Genomic DNA, 21,582 nt, shown 5'->3' on the forward strand with positions numbered 1-21,582 from the left:
AATTTATGACAGTCCAGTGTGAGATAATAAGATCAATAAAGTGCAGTACTGATGTATATTGATCGTGAGAGATCAAGAGTTCAAAAGTCTGATTGCTTGGGGGAAGAAGCTATCATGTAGTCGGCTGGTGCGGGTCCTGCTGCGATAACGCCTGCCTGATGGTAGCAGTGAGAGCAGCCCATGGCTCGGGTGGCTGGAGTCTCTGATGATCCTCCAAGCTTTTTTCACACACCGCCTGGTATATATGTCCTGGAGGGAGGGAAGCTCACCTCCGATGATGTGTCTGGCAGTTCGCACCACCCTTTGCAGGGCTTTACGGTTGTGGGTGGTGCTATTGCCGTACCAGGCGGAGATGCAGCCAGTCAGGATGCTCTCTACAGTGCTGGTGTAGAACCGTGTGAGGATGTGGCGGTTCATTCCAAACTTCCTCAGCCATCTCTTGAAGAAGAGGCTCTGATGAGCCTTCTTTACAACGGCCTCAGTGTGGACGGACCATGTGAGTTCCTCAGTGATGTGGACACCCAGGAACTTGAAGCTGCTGACTCTCTCCACTGGTGCTCCATTGATGGTGATGGGGCTGTGTTCTCTTTCTCTTCTCCTGAAGTCCACCACAAGCTCCTTTGTCTTACTGACGTTGAGGGAGAGGTTGTGCTCCTGACACCAGCATGTCAGAGAGTGCACCTCCTCTCTGTAGGCTGTTTCATCATTGTATGATCCTGCTATTTTGCCCTCTGCAACACGGTGAACCTCATTGTATTCAATTAATGCTTGTCATTAGCAGGATCATACACAGGGCATCCGCTGCCTTCATTGATCTGGGAAGCTTTCATATCGAACCAAAGAGCAATTTATGAAAATGAAATATTACAAATACACACCTGATTATGGAAATAATAATGGTGTAAATGAAAAAGATAATTCTGCACAAAATTTTTGTAAAATAATATGTAATCATGTAGTTAATTAGTTTGAATATTTAAGAAAATATCTTTAAACATTTCCAACGAGGTAATTTGCAAATGTAAAGTTACGGATAATAATATAATGAAGTTACAATGACTAGCAGTACTGAACGTTCATATTTCAGCACTATCTCTCGGACAGCAACACTCTTAAGTAGCACTAAAAGTGCATCCTCGCCCATTTATGTTAAGTGCATTTTTGGGAACTGCACATAAAAAATATGTGTAGGAAACAGTCTTATCCGCTAAGATCAATCGTTACTGGGAAACGAGGCCCAGGTGAACAAAGCATTGCTATACAGATAAAACTACATTTCTTAACTTTATGCCATAACTACAGACATACAGTATTTTGAAAACCACTGCAAAGAATTTCATTTGAATTTTAGTACATACAAACTCCCATACCTGCTAGAGAAAACATGCCAAACTAGCTGCAAGGTATGTGAAAGTAGTAAGTCCCATAAAGTGCAACCAGTGGAAAACTTAATGTGCATAATACTCTGTGTTGAATAATAATGAACTACATATAATCTGGATTACATAAACAGATTAGTTACTTTTATGGATTACTGATGTTAATTACATTACTTTTCAGTCTTGACCTTCAAAGAAACGAAGAGGAGCTCAGGTACTGACAAATTGCAAATATAAAAAAAAAAAAATCAATAACAAATGTTCGATTTCATAAAAATTCAACATACAAAACAAATACATGATTTCATACATGCATTTTTCTTACAGTATATATGATGAAAGTAGTGTAAATTGGTACTCGGAACACTTACAATTAATGATTGTCATCAAAACATGCAATAAGTAATCCAAAAGTAATCAGATTAGATAACCTAAAAGGTGATCTAATCGGATTATAAATGTCATTTGTGTAATTTGTTATCTTTACCAGATTACAGTTCAGAAGCATCCAACATTGATAATTCTAATCTGATATTCAAAGCATTGCTTGTTTATTTGTGTGTCTATTTGTATGAGTAAGGTTATTTAATGCCACACAATATAATACCTTGGTTAGGCCAATAAAGCTTATTTTAGTCTTGTGCGAGACGGACAGAGATGATACATTATAAAATGACAGATAAAGCAACCAAGATGATTAAACTTATTATGTCCATATATATGCAGTGTACCGTGTGGGTGTGTGTGTGTGTGTGTGTGTGTATATAGTATAATGCATTTAAAGTACTCCTCATGCATTACAAGGCATTCATAATATATTATAATACATCTTATAGTTAGTATAGTTCTGTGTTCTTGTGTCAAATATGCAACCAGGCTATGATGCTATTCTTAATGCATCTGTTTCCAGTAATCTCAGAGCTCTCCTCAAAGATAAACATCATCCATGATGAGCCATCTTAAAAGAGTGCTCCTCCTTGGTCAGCCACCCAACAAAAACAGCCACCCATACTGGACTTGTTTGGACCAATAACATCCTCTTCCAGACAGGTCAGAGGTTGCAGGATGCTGACATGGTTTGGGTTAAGGGCAGCCAAATAAAAGCAATGCTGGCTTTCATGTGTGGAGAGCATGTGTCTTTAGCCACCCTGACTTGGTCTGTCCACTCTCAAAACAAAGCAGTCCTCCCCTTTGCAGTGATGAGAACTGATTTATTAAAGAAGTCTTGTGAGAAAGCCATCTGGTTAGGTTTACTCAAAACAGTAGACACTGTATGTGTTAGATTCTATATAATTGTAAAAGGGCCAGGGTTTGTCTCATTGCTGTGGTGATGAATGCCTGGATTTATGTACATACACTGGAAAAATGTTAACCTAAACATGTGCTTCATTTGGTAATATCTAAATTAAGTGGTTTGATTGAAGTCAAAAATATTTTTTAATATGTCTCAAACTTGACTACATTAGGTTACACCAACAAAACTTATTTGAAAGGGGTGGTGTCATTATTTTGTTTTATTATTTGAATATGTTTCTTGAGGTTCACTTATAATACTAGTATAGTTTTTGCACACAAAAAAAGTCATATATTGGTAAAACATGAAATTGATTACCCTCTGCCAGAATCGCTCGTTTTTGGTGCTGCTTTTCCTTTAAGATTTGACAGTAAACGCACACTTTTCTGATTGGCTCTCTGCTCTTGATTGACCTGCTCTCTCCCTGCTCTGCCATCTCACTACACACTGCTAATGGCGTGGCTACGGAGGTGATAAGTTAAAGTAGTCGTTGATGTGTTGTTGTGGAGGTGGTCAGATGCAAATGTCTACCACAGTGTGACATCACAATGTGGAGGAAGTAGAGAATGAGTCGTTTAGGCAGCTTGGTTTCAGCAAATGCTCTTTTGCAGTGAGGAGGACGTTTTGAGTTCTGAAATGTACAGTATGTTTTTATAGTACAATTTGATTCCTCATGGCATGACCCCTTTAAAGGTTTGATCAAACTTCTTAAGGTAACAGTTGCCGCTTACCACTTGTTACAGTGTAGATGGGAACAATATATTTTTATTGCACTCTATATTGTTCTTATTATAACAAACAAAATAAAGTTAATGTGGACTCACGGTGCAGTTAGTGCAAAGTTAGCACGCAGTGCATAATACACTAAAAACAAAATGGTAACCTGCACTTGTTACCTCAAGGATCTATTTCTATGGTCTAACCCTATTTGTCAGGTTCATTTAGTTGATTTGAAATGATATTTTTGACTTGAATAAAACCATATAATTTTGATGTTACCATATGAAGCACATTTTTAGGTTACCTGACTAAACATTTTATACAGTGTAAAATATTAATGACAGTAAGTCAGAGGTCATGGTACGCAATAAGTTCAAAGCAGTACAAAAAATAAAAAAAATACTCAGTAACGGTACACAATATATTAGGGATAATGTACAGCCAGCCAGTTGTTATCGCAAAATAAAATCCCGAGAGTTTGATCAGGACCCCCCGCCTGATGGAGTTTATTTTGCGAAAACAACCGGCTTACTGTACATTATTCCGCTTATTACACAGCTATTAACCAAATAAATAAATACATGAACATAAAATATTGATTTGCGTTGAAATGATGTAATAACATGAGAAGAAATAAATCACAGAGCAGCTGAAATCCACCTCCAGTTTGCGTCTGTTCTGTTGGTTTATTTTATGAAAATGATCATCTCACTCCTCATTATCCATCCTATTACAGGAATACTTGCCAAATAAACAAATAAATATACATGAAACCTTGATTTGCATTGCAAATATGTAAATAAATGAGAAGAAATAAATTGCTGAACAGTTGAAATCCACCTCCGGTTTGCGTCACAGTTATTTTGGTGTTTTTTATTTTTTTATTTTATTAATGACTGTCTGACTGCTCATTATGCATCTTATGAAAAGACTACTTGCCAAAATAAATTCACATGAAACATTGATTTGTGTTGAAATTATTTTATTAGCCTATTTGGAGAGATTGCAAAGTGATCTGAAAAGCAGGAACGATGGCTCGCAAAACCCGGATGACCAGTCTGATACGTGAATATGCGGTTGTTACTGAGCAATATCAGACCCCTGGATCAAACCCCCAGTCAAAATAGAGTATTCCAGAGAGCCTTGTAATAAATACAAAGAGTTGATAAATAAGTACAGTGTAGCACAAAATAAAAGTGGTGCAAACAACGGATACAGTGCAAAATGTTACATGCATAAATTAAATACAAGTTCCTTGCATTTATATGTAGTTCATAATTAATCTACTGTACTGTATATATGTGGATACATGTATTTATGTGTTTGTGCTTGTATGTATGCTGTTAATGAAATGTGTCTAATTGCACATGGTTGTGTTTGTTGTTTTGCGTAGGCTGCATGTGTGTGAGTGTGTGAACATATGGCTTATGTTTTCTTTTCTCTTTCTCTTTCTTTCTCTCTCTGATTTAATACTAATATAATCAGAGCTGTTGTCAATGTCCCAGAGAGAGAGAGATCCCAGAATAATTTTCTAGTATGTCTATACTTAATACTATATCTGTATTATACTATAAATGAATCTATACTTCAAATTGTTAATTATCTTGATGATAAAGTTGTTCCTGTGTTTTTACTCTCCTCTCATCCTAGTGAAGTCAGCTTATCTCATGATAAAAATCAGACTATTGACTCTATAATGGCTGCAACCCATTCAGCCTGATTTTAATCAAGTCCTTTTTAAAATAGAGGAAAAAGCCAAGAGGAAAACAGACTTGCTGTTTTATCCCCATGTTGGTTATTCTTTTCATCACTGCAACCTTTCTCCCTTCTTTTAGGGGGGTCTGCCTCACACACAACCACAATCTAAACAAGCATTCCAAACAAGAGGCACGTGTTTAGGCTATGGAAGATTTAACCAAACAGCTTGACTGAAGATAGACGTGCTCGAGGGACAGAATCTGTAACTGCTTACCGTGTCACTTTGAAAAGCCAGGTGTATTAAGTATAAACAGTCTTGACTGGTTTAAACTGAGATTATTTGAGTATAAACTCTGGCAGGTTAGGTTAACAAGACTGTTATATTATATCTTGATGTCAGTGGTTTACACTTCCTGTTTTTTGGGGGTTTGTATCCTTGTCAAGTTGTGGGTGTTTGAGCTTAGTAATTACCCAGACTTTCTTTGCATGAAAACCTTTGAACCTGGTATTGGAAATAACATTGTCCCCTGCTGGAGATCTTATGTAAATTCCAGTGGAAAATTAATGTTGAGACAATAGGGAAAGCTTATGAGATGAGAAATATTTAAAAAGATTGTGGGTTCAGCGCATCTTACTTATTTATACAACCTTATGCCAGTATGTAGGTAAACTGTAAACAAAATGTGATAATACTGTTGTTACCTGATATCAGACAGATAATCTAAAATGAGGTTACAGCAAGGAACTCTCTAAATTTATCCAATCTCTCTCTAATCCTTCTCATCTGGCCACTGGCATTGTTATTACATACACAAAGTTCATGAGCTTGTATGACAGAATGACCGTCATGTACCACACATGCGTGACATTATGTTTATGTAAGTTCTAGAGAATGAAAGCACATATACCTTACATGTGATGCAAATGAAACTTTGTAATACACTTTTTTTTACTTTTGTATGACAGCATTATTCAATAATTTCAGATTGTACTTGCAATGTATTAGCCAAAATGTAATATATATATATATATATATATATATATATATATATATATATATATATACACCTGAACCTTTAATTCAAACTTTAAACCAAGCAGACATTATCTTTTTTATGTTTAAGACTTTTTTATATATATACATTTTTACACAAACACACACGTACAATGAAAATTTTAAATATGGAAATGTGTTTCATAGCAATATACTCTTGAATAGACTTCTGCATGGTTACATACTTTATGTATGCTAAAATACACTTTGTACTGAGCAAAAGAATCTTGTCAAAACACAGAAAAACACACATTTACGTTATACCACTGATAACACCTGGAGATAATAAAAAAGGGGAAACAACTCAGGTAAAAAGTTCCAGAAAGTTATTGAAATCCTTATAAGAAGATATACTAAAATGAAGAACATACAAAATCATTAAAGCCATTAAAGGCCCAGCTATTTAAAAGGGTTACGCACAACATGATTCATTCACAGACAGATATCACATTTGCATGCCTTCAGGTATAATATTTGGACGAGAGTCGGTGTGTGTGTGCTTGCCCTGCTGTCTGTCTGGCATTGCTGGTTGTTTTGGTTCTACAGGCGGGGTGATGCACTCAGAGAAATTTGGTTATCAAGGCTGAATCACTCGGCCCCTTTTTCTGATGTGTCCTAATGCGGCTTCCATCATCGCTCCCAATGAACACATGGTGCGACAGGTAAAATCACTCCTGAGCCTCGCTGTCCACGAACAATGCTTCCTACCAAATCCTCCGAGCCGGCAGGACTGAGCCGCGGGAATCTGTTGGCTCATGGATTCTGCTGGCCATTCCGACAGGAAGTGAGGTGCATGCTCTCTAGCCAGGCATGTTAGAGTGGGTTGCTTAGAAAAGCAGAATGAGTTCTATTGTGTCCATTGTGAGGGGGCAGATTTGTGCCACAAATGAAGCAGTCTACTGCACGTTAATGTGGCTGGAAGTCACTTTTTCCATCTTCATGTTGTTAATATCACTGTATACATGTTGAAACCCATTAGGCGGTTTGTGAAGGAGACAGTCATGAACAGATATCAAATTGCATTCTTTGGAATGACTTGCAGGAAGAGACAGGAACACTATGGTGTTTTTTTTAAGGGTTTCTGGTAATTCCCTCATTGGTAGAATGCTCTCCAAATCCCTCACAGCCCACCAGTTGCACCTTTCATCTTTTATGAAACAACTGGATTTTTACATTTTCTAAAGAAAATGTGAGTGGTGCTTGCCCGTGCAAAAGTTGCTGTCACTAGGATGTTGTGGGTGGTTGCCAGGACATTGCTATGTTGTTGCTTAGTTGTTATGAGTGGTTGTTAGTGCGTTGCTCTTTGACTGCTTGGGTGTTCTGGCTGGTTGCTCTGTGGTTGCTTAGTGGTTCAAGCCAAAGGTCTCTATTCCATTCCCTAGATATGGCTTTCTGCTGCAATGTAGCCTGCAAAGTCTGATCACTTAGAAAAGTAATTGCATAACTCTTCTAAAAAAGAAACACAATTTGAGTTTATAAATGACATCCCTATGATGCTTGCCTTAGCAAGCACCACTAGTTATAAAAATAAAAGAAAGAAATGTAACTGTACAGTTGTCATCAGACTGATGACATTAAGAGGACTGCTTTGTTCACACTGATTTTTTTAGACTGACTGTTCAAACTGCAGGTTATATGTGGACCAATCACATGCAGTCACTTTTGCTAGCATGTCTACATTAGTTGTCACTACTAACTTGTGTATGTTCACCATGTGTGAGTGTTTATCAATGGATGATTGTCATGAGAGCATTCAAATATTAACACATTCACAGAAATGGCTTAAAAAATGGGAGAGGTGGCATATGCAATGGTTATTGCTGCCAGGATTTACAACTGTCCTAGATGTCCCGTATTGTTCCCATACAGGTTGGACGCCTATTGTCCTGTATTTTATCAGGTAGCAAAATGTCCCATATTGGAGGCTTTGTGTCCCATATTGAAGCATGAAAGTGTCAGACAGCGAGACTTTTGAAAAGGACCCCCGTCCTGTATTGAAGAGTTTAAACTGCTCAGGTGTCCCGTATTCACGTGAGACATTCAAACTCATCGCGCTGTGGTGGTCACTGTAACATATATAGTACACGACATATGGGTGCGTTCCATTCAGAAGAGATCGTCTGTTCACCTCATAGAATTTACCTTCCACTGTTGGAGTGCTGAAAGCTTTAATAAAACGGTCATTCTGAACTAAATTTTTAAGTCATTTCTTTTTATTGAAAATGTTTGTAACAATACTACAGCATGGCCATCATTATTGTTTTCCCTTCGAAATGTCCTGTGAAGGCATCATTTTTGCCATTTGGAATGCAGTAGCCTACATGTCTTCTCATTGCAACACCTTACGAAACAACCCGTTGCGCACAAGAATGACGAAATGCAAATGAAATCCGACCTGACCATTCAGACTGAGACGCATTAAGAAAAATCAGATTTTAATCGGATTCCAAACCACCTACGAATGTTGTTTGGATCAGGCTTGTAAAAATCTGATTTTTTGTGTTTTTCTCCTGTTCAGACTACAAAAACCTAACAGATTTGAGTCAAATTGGCCAAAATAATCCGATTTTGTTCTGCCTGTGTGAACTGTCATTTGAAAACCGTAGTGTATTTCTTTTTCTTTTTTATCCCCTTTTCTCCCAATTTGGAATGCCCAATTCCCACTACTTAGTAGGTCCTCGTGGTGGCGCGGTTACTCGCCTCAATCCGGGTGGCGGAGGACAAGTCTCAGTTGCCTCCACTTCTGAGACAGTCAATCCGTGCATCTTATCACGTGGCTTGTCACGTGTGCATGACACCGCGGAGTCTCACGGCACGAGACGCTCATGCTGTTCTCCGCAATCCACGCACAACTTACCCCACGCCCCATTGAGAGCGAGAACCACTAATCGCGACCACGAGGAGGTTACCCCATGTGACTCTACCCTCCCTAGCAACCGGGCCAATTTGGTTGCTTAGGAGTCCTGTCTGGATTTACTCAGCACACCCTGGATTCGAACTCACGATTCCAGGGGTGGTAGTCAGCGTCAATATTCGCTGAGCTACCCAGGCCCCCCGATAGTGTATTTCTTAACTGCACACAGGTCTCACCTTATCTAATCCACGATGGTTTTTCCAATGCCAAACACCTAAACCTCAAACCAAGACAGAAAATCAGCTGGAGGGTGATGTTGGCACGAATTGAAGCATTCCATCCCCATGCATCACTGTCAGAGACAGGAATAGCTTGAAGGATTAAAAGAAACAACATAAAATGTTTAAGAAAAAACTTTCAAGAATAGACTCTGTTGCTTTGAAAGCAAGTTCCAGATAACTGTTTGATTTAGTAGGAATTTTGTGCATCTAGAAACCAAATCAATAAAATTATTTATGCGTCATATCCTAATCCTATCCCCCCCACCTTACCTTTTCTGCATATCACTGCCCCCTTCGGCATATCGGTTTGTGGCCCGTTCTGTATAATGCGGCAGCCCATTTCAGCTTATCGCTGCCCATTCGGCCCCGTTTCGCGGCCGGCCCATCGGGAAAAGTTCCAGTTCTCCTGATGGCCAGTCCGCCCCTGCCCACATCTACAGAGACTTCACATTCTGACATGTTGCTTAATGTATGTGCATTAAAAGATTGTTTGAAGTACTGTTTGCACTCAAGGAATGCAAGTTCATTCATCCATGGCATGTTGAATAGCTCCACCATGCCCATTTGACAACAAATATACTTCAGGTGTAATTTAAATAATATTGATATGTTGTTGTTGTTGTTGTTTTCATTATATACTTATTATTTTGGACATAATGTTTCAATGTTATTGTTTATTTTTTATTATTTTTTTTAATGTTCTGTATTGAGCTAGTTGCTTATATGTGTTTTACAAAGCAGGAACAAGGTAATGCCTGTTCTCTCTGGCAGACATACAGAAACATGTTCAGCACTCTTCACAGATAATGGCTTGAATAGTGAACAGTGTCCTGCTATGTTTAAGCTTGTCAGACATCTATTGGAACATATTAAATGCCCTCTTAACAGCTTGGCAAAGTAACTTTTGGAAACATTATAGGAAAGAGACTGACTCAGCTGTCCAGTCAAATAATGGGTCACATGTTCAATGTACAAATTAGACTTCTTACAATCTAACAGTATTGTAAAGTTCAGTACTATAGAAAGGTCCATGTTCACTTACTGAATATATCTTTCTATATAATCACACCACTTCCTCAGTGTCTTAATCAAAATGATAGAGGTTTTATAATTTCATAATGCTACAATTTGCATAAAGGTTGTACCACTGATAAGTGATTATGTACTCTAGGTATGTTTAAGGGACCACTGTCACACTTTCCATTCCACAGTGTCAAAAAATCTCTTTGGGAAAGATACGCTTAGCTTTGAGTTAAATGCTGGATTCTGTCGCCACCATTTGGTCAGCAAGATGTATAACCAGGGGCTATTATAAAGTCAAAAATATGTGCTGTAAGAGACATACAACACTCGCTGATCATCATTAACTCACAGAATGTAACTCTAATCAAGTACAGTATCTTGATGGAGATGGATATGTGCCCTAGTTGTATGCAAAACACAATATGTTTATTGCTGTATTCATTTACAAATTAACACAATATTTCTGAGAATTTTATGCAAAGATTTTAGTCCTAGCAATTTTACTAGGAGTTTATGTTATTATGTTATACAGTGGTTACTTTTTTCTTCTCCCCTTTTCTTCCCAATTTGGAATGTCCAATTCCCAGTGCGCTCTAGGTCCTCATGGTGGCGTAGTGACTTGCCTCAATCCAGGTGGCGGAGGACGAATCTCAGATGGATCTGAGACCGTCAATCCGTGCATCTTATCAAGTAGTTTGTTGAGTGCGTTACCGTTGAGACAGCGCGTGTGGAGGCTTCACGCTATTCTCCGTGCCATACACGCACAACTCACCAGGTGCCCCACCGAGAGCGAGAACCATATTATAGTGACCACGAGGAGGTTACCTCATGTGACTCTACCCTCTCTAGTAACCGGGCCAATTTGGTTGCTTAGGTGACCTGGCTGAAGTCACTCAGCATGCCCTGGATTCGAACTCGTGACTCCAGGGGTGGTGGTCAGTGTCAATACTTGCTGAGCTACCCAGGCCCCAAAACAGTGGTTACTTAAAACTTAAGATGCCTTTTTATTTTATTTTTTTTATTTACTTTTTTCTCTCTTAGAGGAGCCTATCTGCATTTATTTAACTATCTGCATTTAGTTTAGTTTGCTTCAGATGAATCATAACTACTAATGATACATAGCTTGTATTACAGATTTCTCTTGAGCTGTGAACACTCTCCAAAATTTTGTACAGTACTGCTCATATTTAGTGTAATTTTAGTAATTTAACTTGACTTCTCTACATCAAATTTTTTTTTTCCACACAAGTTTTGTCTAAATATATGTGTATATATACAGTGCATTCAGAAAGTATTCAGACCCCTTCTTTATTTTCACATTTTATGTAGCAAAATGCTAAAATGCTTTTTTTTTCCATACCCCATAATGACAAAGCAGAAACCAGATTTTTGATAACTTTGATAACTAGCTTTTTGGGTGTGATGCGACAAACTTTGCACACCTGGATTTGGAGATGCCATTCTGCCATTCTTCTCTGCAGATCCTCTCAAGCTCTGTCAGGTTGGATGGGGACCATCGGTGGACAGCCATTTTCAGGTCTCTCCAGAGATGTTCGATTGGGCTCAAGTCTGGGCTCTGGCTGGGCCACTCAAGGACATTCACAGAGTTGTCCCTAAGCCAGTCTTGCATTGTCTTGGCTGTGTGAACTGGACTAAGTTTTCATCTGTATTTTTCTGCATTGAGCTTTCCTTCAACTCTGACCAGTCCCGCTGTCCCTGCCACTGAAAAACACCCCCATAGCATGATACTAACACCACCATGCTTCACCGTTGGAATGGTATTGCACAGGTGATGAGCGGTGCCTGGTTTCCTCCAGACATGATGCTTGGAATTGAGGGTCAAACAGTTCAATCTTCGTTTCATCAGACCAGAGAATCTTGTTTCTCACAGTCTGAGAGTCCTTAAGGTGCTTTTATGTGTCTTGCATTGAGGAAAAGCTTCCGTCTGGCCACTCTGCCATAAAGCCCAGATTGGTGGAGTGTTGCAGTGATGGTTGTCCTTCTGCAAGTTTCTCCCATCTCCACACATGATCTCTGGAGCTCAACCAAAGTGACCATTGGGTTCTTGGTCACATCTCTTACCAAGGCCCTTCTCCCCCGATTGCTCAGTTTGGCCGGGCGGCCAGCTCTAGGAAGAGTCCTGGTTATTCCAAACTTCTTCCATTTAAGAATTATGGAGGCCACTGTGCTCTTGGGAACCTTCAATGCAGCCCAAAATTTTTTTTAGCATTCCCCAGATCTGTGCCTCGACACAATCCTGTCTCTGAGCTCTGCAGGCAGTTCCTTTGACCTCATGGCTTGTTTTTGCTCTGATATGCATTTTTGGCTGTGAGAACTTATATAGACAGGTGTGTGCCTTTCCAGATCATGTCCAATCAATTGAATTTTCCACAGGTGGGCTCCAATCAAAGTGTAGAAACATCTCAAAGATGATCCAGAGAAATGAGATGCACCTGAGCTAAATTTCAAGTGTCATAGCAAGGGTCTGAATACTTATGTCAGTGTGATATTTCAGTTTTTTCTTTTTTATAAATTTGCAAAGTTATCAAAAATCTGGTATTTACTTTGTCATTATGGGGTATGGAGTGTAAATTGATGTGAAAAAATAAATAATTAAAAGCATTTTAGCATAAGGCTGCAACATAACAAAATGTGAAAAAAATGAAGGGGTCTGAATACTTTATGAATGCACTGTATTTACACACACACACACACACACACACACACACATATATATATATATATATATATATATATATATATATACTGCATAGATATAAAAGTTGAGTAATAAGGGATTGATTTAATTGTTGGGTCATCTGTCTTTATCTGCGTTCCCTCCTTCCCATACATAGGTATCTCCATCCTATTTAAAGTAATTGTAAAAAAGGAAAAAGTAATTGAGGAAATATCGATCTGACTCTCATATTCATTTATGTCTTTATTTAAGGGGCAACCAGGGCCACTTGGACTGGTGGGAAGCAGCGGTCCTGAGGGTTTCATTGGGGGCCCTGGGCCCACCGGCCCGAAAGGAGAAAATGGTCATGCTGGACGCAAAGGGCCCTCTGGACTGAAAGGAGACAAGGTCAGATTGCCTTTCTTCATGTGGAGGAATTGTCTGTGGGAAGTTTACAGTAGCTGCACTTCATAAAAGACATAAACGTATAGTGGGATCTTAGAAGAATAGTTCACTCAAAAATGAAAATTCTGTCATTTACTTGCCCTCATGTTGTTCCAAATCAGTATGACTTTCTTTCTTCTGTGGAACACAAAGATTTAGGAATGCAATGTTATCCCTCAGTCACCATTCACTTTCATTGCATCTTTTTTCCAAAATGAAAGTGAAAGGTGAGTATTAGGAATATTAGTTCCTAATATTCCTCCTAACAGCTCCTTTTTGTGTTCATCCGAAGAAAGAAATTCATATGGGTTGGGAACAACATATTTGGATGAACTCCCTTTAAATACATGTGATTGAAATGAGATGCTTGCAAATGTATACTCTTTTGCAATAGATTTTAATACATTAATTAATGCATAGTGCCTCTTGGTGCCATTTTCTTTTTTGACAGGGCCCAATGGGTGTTCCGGGGTTTTCTGGTAATGATGGTGTTCCTGTAAGTATACATTTCTTGTGTCTTACTATAGTTCTCATCTGCTCTCTTAATAGTTATCTAAGCTGTGTTTACTATACTATGCAGGGACACCCTGGGCAGGAGGGGCCCAGGGGACCACCAGGTCTGGATGGCTGTAACGGCACGCGAGGTGACCCAGGTGACAGAGCCCGTGATGGATTTCCTGGTATACCTGGAGCACCTGTGAGTTATGTGAACAATTAAATAGAGATCGGCTTAACATGTCTATTGCAATGCCTTTGTGAATCATGGAAGAAATGCAAGTTTTAATTAACATTTTTTCTGTTTATTTATCATTTAATATAAACAACAATGCATCACATTAAGGATGAATATAATCGTGTCCCAAATGTTTCAAATACACTGTTATGAATAATAAAAACAAAAATATTACAACCCAAAGCACCAGAAACCAATGTATCAAGCCAATTTAAATCTTGATATAAATATATTGCTCATATACTTCATTTTAGGGACTCCCTGGTCAAAAAGGACAGAAAGGAGAACCACGTTATGTAGATATACCAATAGTAAGTACAAACCCAAGCAAATCACACACACAAACATTTTTAGACACTCATACAGTACACACATCCACGTACAACAACTCTTAATACTGCAGCTCATATGGCATTTACTAAAAGGACTGTTAGTCACACACTCTGTGTTGAAAGGTAGTTGTAAATCTGGGCATGGAGTGCTGACCTGCCTTGGAAAATCCCTTAGATAATTTTAACACTACATGCATCTTTTATATCACCTGTGGGCTTTAAATCCTCTCAGTTGGACAATGTGTGGGGGCGCATGTTTGTTTATTGTCACAAATATGGAGCTTAGAACTTTTCTGCTTTTAGGGCTGCCAAAGAGACAAATCTGTGAAGTACAGTATAATAAAACACACTTTTTGGAAGTCTTGGTCTTGCTTCACTTATTACCTAATCTTGTCTTGACTTTCTGTGTGTACTTGTCAGAAGAAAAATCAAACACTGGTTACAGTTACCTCATGTGCATTTAGATTAGCAGCATCATTGTAGGTTCCTAGTAATGATCTTCACAAAATTCCACAACAGCTGTCAAGAGTAGTTTTTCTTCTGTATTGTTCCTTAAGCAACCATGAAAGAAGCGATAGACGTTTTATATACTATAAGTGAATGAGATCTATGTGCATGAAAGTTTTATTAAAGAAATGAATCCAGACAGACTTTAAAGATGAGTAAGTCAAAAGTCACGCACAAGCACCAATTCAAACAGGGCAAACAAATCCAAAGCAGCAAACAAAGCAAAACATGAGGCAAGGTCAATTCTATAGAGGTGAAAAAAGGTTAAGGAATAAATGCTCAGAATTGCACCAGTGCTTAACAATCCTTAACTTAGTTCATTAATTCAACCAAGTTATTTATACAGATTTGAACATGCAAGAAATGTTACAGGTGATTTAGTGATGCATGACTCCAGTCAATATTGCGGTGAGTGCACCCACTGGTGTTTTGGTAGCGGAACCACAGTCTTCTTCATGACATTTACATGACTTTTATTACCTCGTTTTTATAAGTTGGCATGGCTTATCTCTAATTTGTGTTTGAGTTGAATTTAATGGTTGGATAGTCCCAGATCAAAAGATATTAATGTGTAAATAAAAAGGACAGTATCGGAACAGTTGTGGCCCTCCAAAATGGAAAGAATCAGAATCAGAAAGTTACTCATACAAGGAATTTTACTGGGTGGGTTGCTCAAAAAAGCAGTTTTTTAAATTAAACATGCCATATCAATCAGATAGATTAGAACTTCACTGAGCTTCTGACATTTCAGGTCTGTTGAACATCATAATATGCTTTCACTACATTGTGTGAGGCCAATCTCATTTTGAAATTGTAGATAAATGTTAACATCACAAGGCAGGTATTTACAGTAATATGGGCACAATGTTAAGTGTTTATTAGGGGAGGGAATCACAAGGTAACTGGCCATATATATAATATCGATATTTAGGTCACGATACAATATTATTGTGATTCTTTATTTTTGGTGTATTGCAATTCAAAACAACGATATATTGCGATATTTCACTCAATGTTTCTAATTCGTTTCCAAATCACCAAATGCATTAAATTAATGAAAAGTGCCAGTTTACAAAACAAGGATAGTTTATTTCCTAATATCTTTTTTCCAAAGCCATAAGCACATAAGACCATAATAGCTCCTTATTTCTGTGTCAATGTAGCTAGACTTTCTAAAAATAATTTGTAGTATTTATGAATATAATAGTAGCCTAAACACTTTAAAAACATTATTTATTACAACACAGTTTCATTAAGTATAATAGATTTCACCTAAAATGTTAGCTTATTTTATATGATACAAAAAAAAAAACTCAAAATACCAATTAGTAGTTAATACTACTACTGGTAAATCATAATAAATTTTAGTAAGAGAGGGTGATTATGTGTAAAGCATGATAACTGCACCTTCTAAGGGACTGTTGTTGAATTCCTAGATTGATTTGGCAAAGAGAAAAAAGTTTCCCATCACCATAATATTAATGTGGAAAATGTTTTTATAATAATATCAATATTTGGCGTGCAAATATTGATACAAATTCACAAAGGAAAAATACTTAAACACTAGAGGTGGGAAAAAATATTGATATGTTAAAGTTGTAAAGACCTACTATATGTGTTGTACCGTGGCTTGATACTCTGTGGTATTTGATCTGTTTTGTGCTAATAGTTTCATACAAAAATGCACATATATTTAATGTTAATTTATTTTTATTATTTTTTATTTTTAAGTACTGAAAACCTTATGATAAATGTTGCTTTTTGCAACTACCAACTCTGTGTAAAATCTTTAGTCCAATATAGGGCGCAGAGATGGCGATGGCCTTCCAGGTCCAGATGGATTTCCAGGTCCAGATGGATTTCCAGGTCCAATTGGGCCCAGAGGTCCAGATGGATTTATTGTATGTATTCTATCTATCTATCGATCTATTGATCTATCGATCGATCGATCATCCACCCATCCATCCATCCATCCATCTGTTTGTCTAACCTCTACCTTTTGCTCTCTCTTCAGGGTCGTCCTGGTCCACCTGGTCCTCCTGGACCTCCAGTAAGTTGTTAAATAAAAAAATAAAAAATAATATTTGACACTTGATCCCCCTGTCAGACAGGGGGCACTGTTTACATGGATCCATGTTGCTTTTAGGATGAAAGTTTTAGAGGGTGCTTCTCATTTCTTAAATTGCACATACTCGTTTTCTCACTCCTCCTTCCTCAATTTCATTAACCGGAAACCAATTGAAGTCCCCCATCACAGGTGCATCCTATGTGGAAGACGTTTTTGTTGAAGCACCTGACGTGCACATAAATTCTCCTCCCCTTCACATTTGACACAACAGTTTTAATTAATGTTTCATCTTGCATGCACTCCGAGGCAATGGAGCTGCACAAAGACAGCGCTCTGAAGTAACCTTGAGTGAGCAGGACATTTCGTTTTACAAATATATCAAATACTGTCCTTGTTTTCTTTCCTTGCATCCTTTCCTCGTTTCCTAATATGGTGGAGCTAGGAAACGAGGAAAGGATGCAAGGAAAGGAAACAAGGATGCACAATTTTAGAAATGAGAAGCACCCATAATGTGCTTATAACTGTATCTCCTCATGTATGTATCACATGTTTTTTAGTAAAATGTACTTTTTTGGGAAAGGCTTTCTCCAAAATGGCCAATGAATAAGTGACATAAACCTTTCTCTGCTTATTCAACAGGGAAGTGCAGGTCAAGGATACAAAGGGGAACCTGGAGAAAAGGTAGGGGTTTCATCAACTTGCCAACAGCTTAGCAGTCCTCTACGCATACATTAGTATTGCTTTTAGCTTACACTCATTAAGAAAGTCATTTGGTTTAGGTAATAGCCCCATTTTGTCTGATACTCTTTTGTTTAATAAAAACTTAGAACACAGTTTTTCAGGTTTAGACTACTCTAGCTGAGTTCTGTGTGTATGTACGTTTGTTCAAGTCTGTTAGATTGAATGCTTTTATGGGAGTGTTTCTTTATCATTCTCTCTTCTGAAGGTGTATTGCATGTGTTCATTAGTGGTTGAAGCCACTGACCTAACTCAGAGAACTCTTCTTTTTTTCCCATTTCAAATGGTCAATATGCGATCAAAAAATAAATAGCGTTTCAACATATAGGATTTGTACAAAAAGACACCACTCTGTGTAACAAGACTTGCACACTCAAAGAATGTTTGTAGTGTATGGAAGTAAATTCATGACTTAAGTTTTTGAAGCATAAAAGCATGTTGAATTGCTCTAATCGAAAAAATAAATGCATTGTATTTTCAGTGCTTGCATTTAAATGTGTTGCATTTAAAGTGCTTGCATTTTGGGAGGCTGAAATTTAACATGGTTGTATTTTTAAGCATTGAATATTTCATTTGGAAACATTTCACAATTTCATTATTAAAAATTCAACAATAAATATTCACCTTCGAAAGTTAATTTCCAAAATATTCAGTTCATTTGAAAATACCATCTAGATTTTTCAACAGGTAAAATTCAGCCCGTTCTATTTCACTTTGCTTCCTCAAATTCAGTGGTTCAAATTAGGTAATCCAACTTTCCACATCCAGGAACTGCAGGAAAAGCAGCAGAGTACCGATGCACAATCAGTGCAATGCAATCGGGTGTTGACCGCAAAGCTACAGGTAGAGAGAACAGCCGTGTGTGTTTTAATAGTTTGTTTTTCAATTTGAAAAGAAATTAGAAGAAACAAAAAAATGAGAAAATTTTATAAAATAATATATTACAATAAAAATAATAAATGAATGAATGAAAAATTAATTAGGCCTAAATCAATAAAGAATAGGCCTACCTTTGTTCATGAGTTGGTACAAAGTGGCCGCATGATATAGTATTAAATTCAGAAGGATTTATGTCGATGTTATACTGTATCTACGGGGAAATTGTCTATCTTGGTGCCTCTTCCCAAATTCCTTCTCTTTACAAACTCTCATCTTCCTCTCTGACACTGAAGGGCGCTGTCACACGCACATTGTTAAATAAACATCAGTAGTACCTTGTAGTATCAGTCAAATGCTGACTATTTTAATACTGCAAGTCATTAGGGGCAGGTTGTAAAACAAGAAGCGTTTACACCTGCCGAGTCAATAGATAAACAGCAGCAGTGGTGTTACACCGTATTCTGCTATACAAGTTCAGGGGAAACTTTCAATGGTGGAAAACCAGAATTTTAAATATTACATTTTGTAAATGCAATGACTGGAATTGTTCGGTTGAAGGGGGTACCAAACTGTGAATCCTGAACAAAACAGTTTGGTGAATACATGTTTACACATTAGCTTCCACTCAGCTGACAAGCAATGAAAGTAGTTACATGGTTAGCTAGTTAGCTATAAGCTCGTTGTCACGGAGAGCAAAAGATGGACTTTATTTACTTTCCAGCATTGTGTCTCACCATCTATGTAACAAAATTTAGCATGAAATCAACACTCAACAGACACAATCCACCACCGCACCGTTGTCTGCTGAGCTGCAAAAAGATGCCCTGACAAACTATAGCTGGCTAACATAGCAAACAGATGTGATAAACATGAGTGACATGGTTGTCAGGGACAGGGTTAACGTTATATTAGTTATATTGAAAAGGGAAAATTATGGGGTCATTGTTTATTAACTTTCCAGTATGTATTTCACAAACTAGTTAGCAACTTACTGTGAAGACACTGCTTAATACCGTACTGTCTGCAGAACCACTGTCAGTTCAGCTCTGGAAACAGTGGAGTCGGAGCACGCTCTGCTGGACAAACTACGTTATGACACCAATTCTAAAGCATTGTTTTCTGCATTATATGTTCTGAAAAAAAGTTGTCATATCTGCGCATATCTGTAAACATATACGACGATACGATATATCTGTGAAGGGCTAATATCGGCCGACCGATAAATCGGTCATGCTTTTACTATTACTGCTTATATGTGGCTGTTGTTTGTGTGCTCCTTGATGTTGAGTAGCCTACTTCGATAGAGACAAAACGTGATCAATTATCTGCTGAGCAGAACAAACCGACTCAGTGAGAAGCGCGACACGACCCATTTCAATTCAACAAAAGCATGTCAGTTTTCTTATTTGAAATAAAAACATTTAACTACATCTAACTACATTTTCAAACAGGAATATGATGATTATCATGTGAGCTATTTTGCATGCGACAAAATGCCGTTTATTTTATTTGTAAACTATTGGTATAGTCTGGCAGATTTGATTGGATGGACCAGCTGTCAATCTGGGTGAACCAGTGCTGCTCTACTTAGTAACATCATTATATTTGTGCATAACTTTATAAAGATACTAATTAACTACATAATTACATTTTGTTTTGCAATAGTTTTGTGCAGAACGATTGTGTATTTCTTTTACACAATCAATGCTTCGTTCATCAGGTGTGCATATGTAATGTTTATTTTTCACAAATTGCTCTGTGGGTCAAGATGAAAGCTTCCAGGATCGTTGAACACAATGGAGGCCATATAGTCCTGCCAGTGACATTATTTGAATATAACTCACCTTGTTATTGCGGAGCGCCAAACTAGGAGACATGTGGAACCTGTGCTTTAGGGACATTCACCAATCGAGAGGTCTGCTCTTTACTCCTAGGGGTGATAACGGTGACAGAAATGTGGAGCTGCACAATGCTTGGTGTTGGCGAGAGCACCCTTGGGTGTCAGAAAGGAAGAGGAGATGATGAGAAAAGTCATTGACATTTTTCTGCTCTCTCTGATTTTATTTTATCTATTCATCCATTTATATATCTATTTTATGCATTATTATTATTAACCTTGGCTGGGATTCTCAAAGCATTAAGTAGGACGTTAGTAGCACTTAAGTAGTTCTTAATCTCTAAGGCGCATTTCCCAAAAGCATCATTATCCAAGTAGTTTGTAAAAACGTAAATTAACACTCTTTAACCGCTCTTAAGCCCATTAAGTGCAACTTAAACATATCTTTCTGGCATCTTTCACAGGTTATCAAAGACAATGGAACATTTAAAAAATTAACGGCGAGCTCTGCATACTTTACTAGTTTTTAATCCTTTTTGTGTCCTAAACCGGTGAGATTCGATACACTTTGTTTCATAACTGTTCTATGAAGACAATATGTCAAAGATTTCGAAATCATCGGGCCCTGGAGACATTAAAAGACACTTACATGCTCAAGCTGATACCCCTGACAGGGCCGCAGACCAGGGACTCCGTTTGGACTGTGTGGCAGGAGAAATTTAACGTCAGCAGTCCAACATGTCTGTGATGCTGACAAAAGTCATAGCGGACTTGGAGGATTTGGCTGTAATATGTCGATCGATCACTTCCATGGAGGTGAAATTCTCTGAGTTGGTTACAAGATAGTCGGACGTTGGGAAACGGATCGATTATCTGGAATCATCGGAGAGGGAATTAGCTGCTAATCTGCTAGCAACCAAGGTGGATTTGCAGTGCATCTGGGAAAAACTGGAAGACCTTGAGAATCGTAATCAGCGAAACAGCGTCCAAATTGTTGGAATTTCTGAGAACGAGGAAGGCCGAGATATGGTGAAATTTCTAGATGAGCTCTTCCTGAGTCTGCT

The 21,582-nt window shown here is 38.0% G+C and overlaps 1 protein-coding gene across 2 annotated transcripts in view; it reads left to right on the top strand.

The window, feature by feature from the left end:
• LOC127448170 (collagen alpha-6(IV) chain-like) overlaps positions 1-21,582 on the top strand; it is a 133,841-nt gene that overhangs the window by 65,798 nt on the left and 46,461 nt on the right. For both annotated transcript variants that reach the window (XM_051710510.1, XM_051710520.1), the window contains exons 5-11: positions 13,254-13,388; positions 13,876-13,920; positions 14,005-14,121; positions 14,412-14,468; positions 16,790-16,897; positions 17,011-17,046; positions 17,704-17,745. In XM_051710510.1, the coding sequence (XP_051566470.1) occupies positions 13,254-13,388; positions 13,876-13,920; positions 14,005-14,121; positions 14,412-14,468; positions 16,790-16,897; positions 17,011-17,046; positions 17,704-17,745 (540 nt within the window). The remainder of the gene's footprint in view (positions 1-13,253; positions 13,389-13,875; positions 13,921-14,004; positions 14,122-14,411; positions 14,469-16,789; positions 16,898-17,010; positions 17,047-17,703; positions 17,746-21,582) is intronic.

Source organism: Myxocyprinus asiaticus, chromosome 1 (assembly GCF_019703515.2).
Source record: "Myxocyprinus asiaticus isolate MX2 ecotype Aquarium Trade chromosome 1, UBuf_Myxa_2, whole genome shotgun sequence".
In the NCBI taxonomy this organism is placed as follows: Eukaryota; Metazoa; Chordata; class Actinopteri; order Cypriniformes; family Catostomidae; genus Myxocyprinus; species Myxocyprinus asiaticus.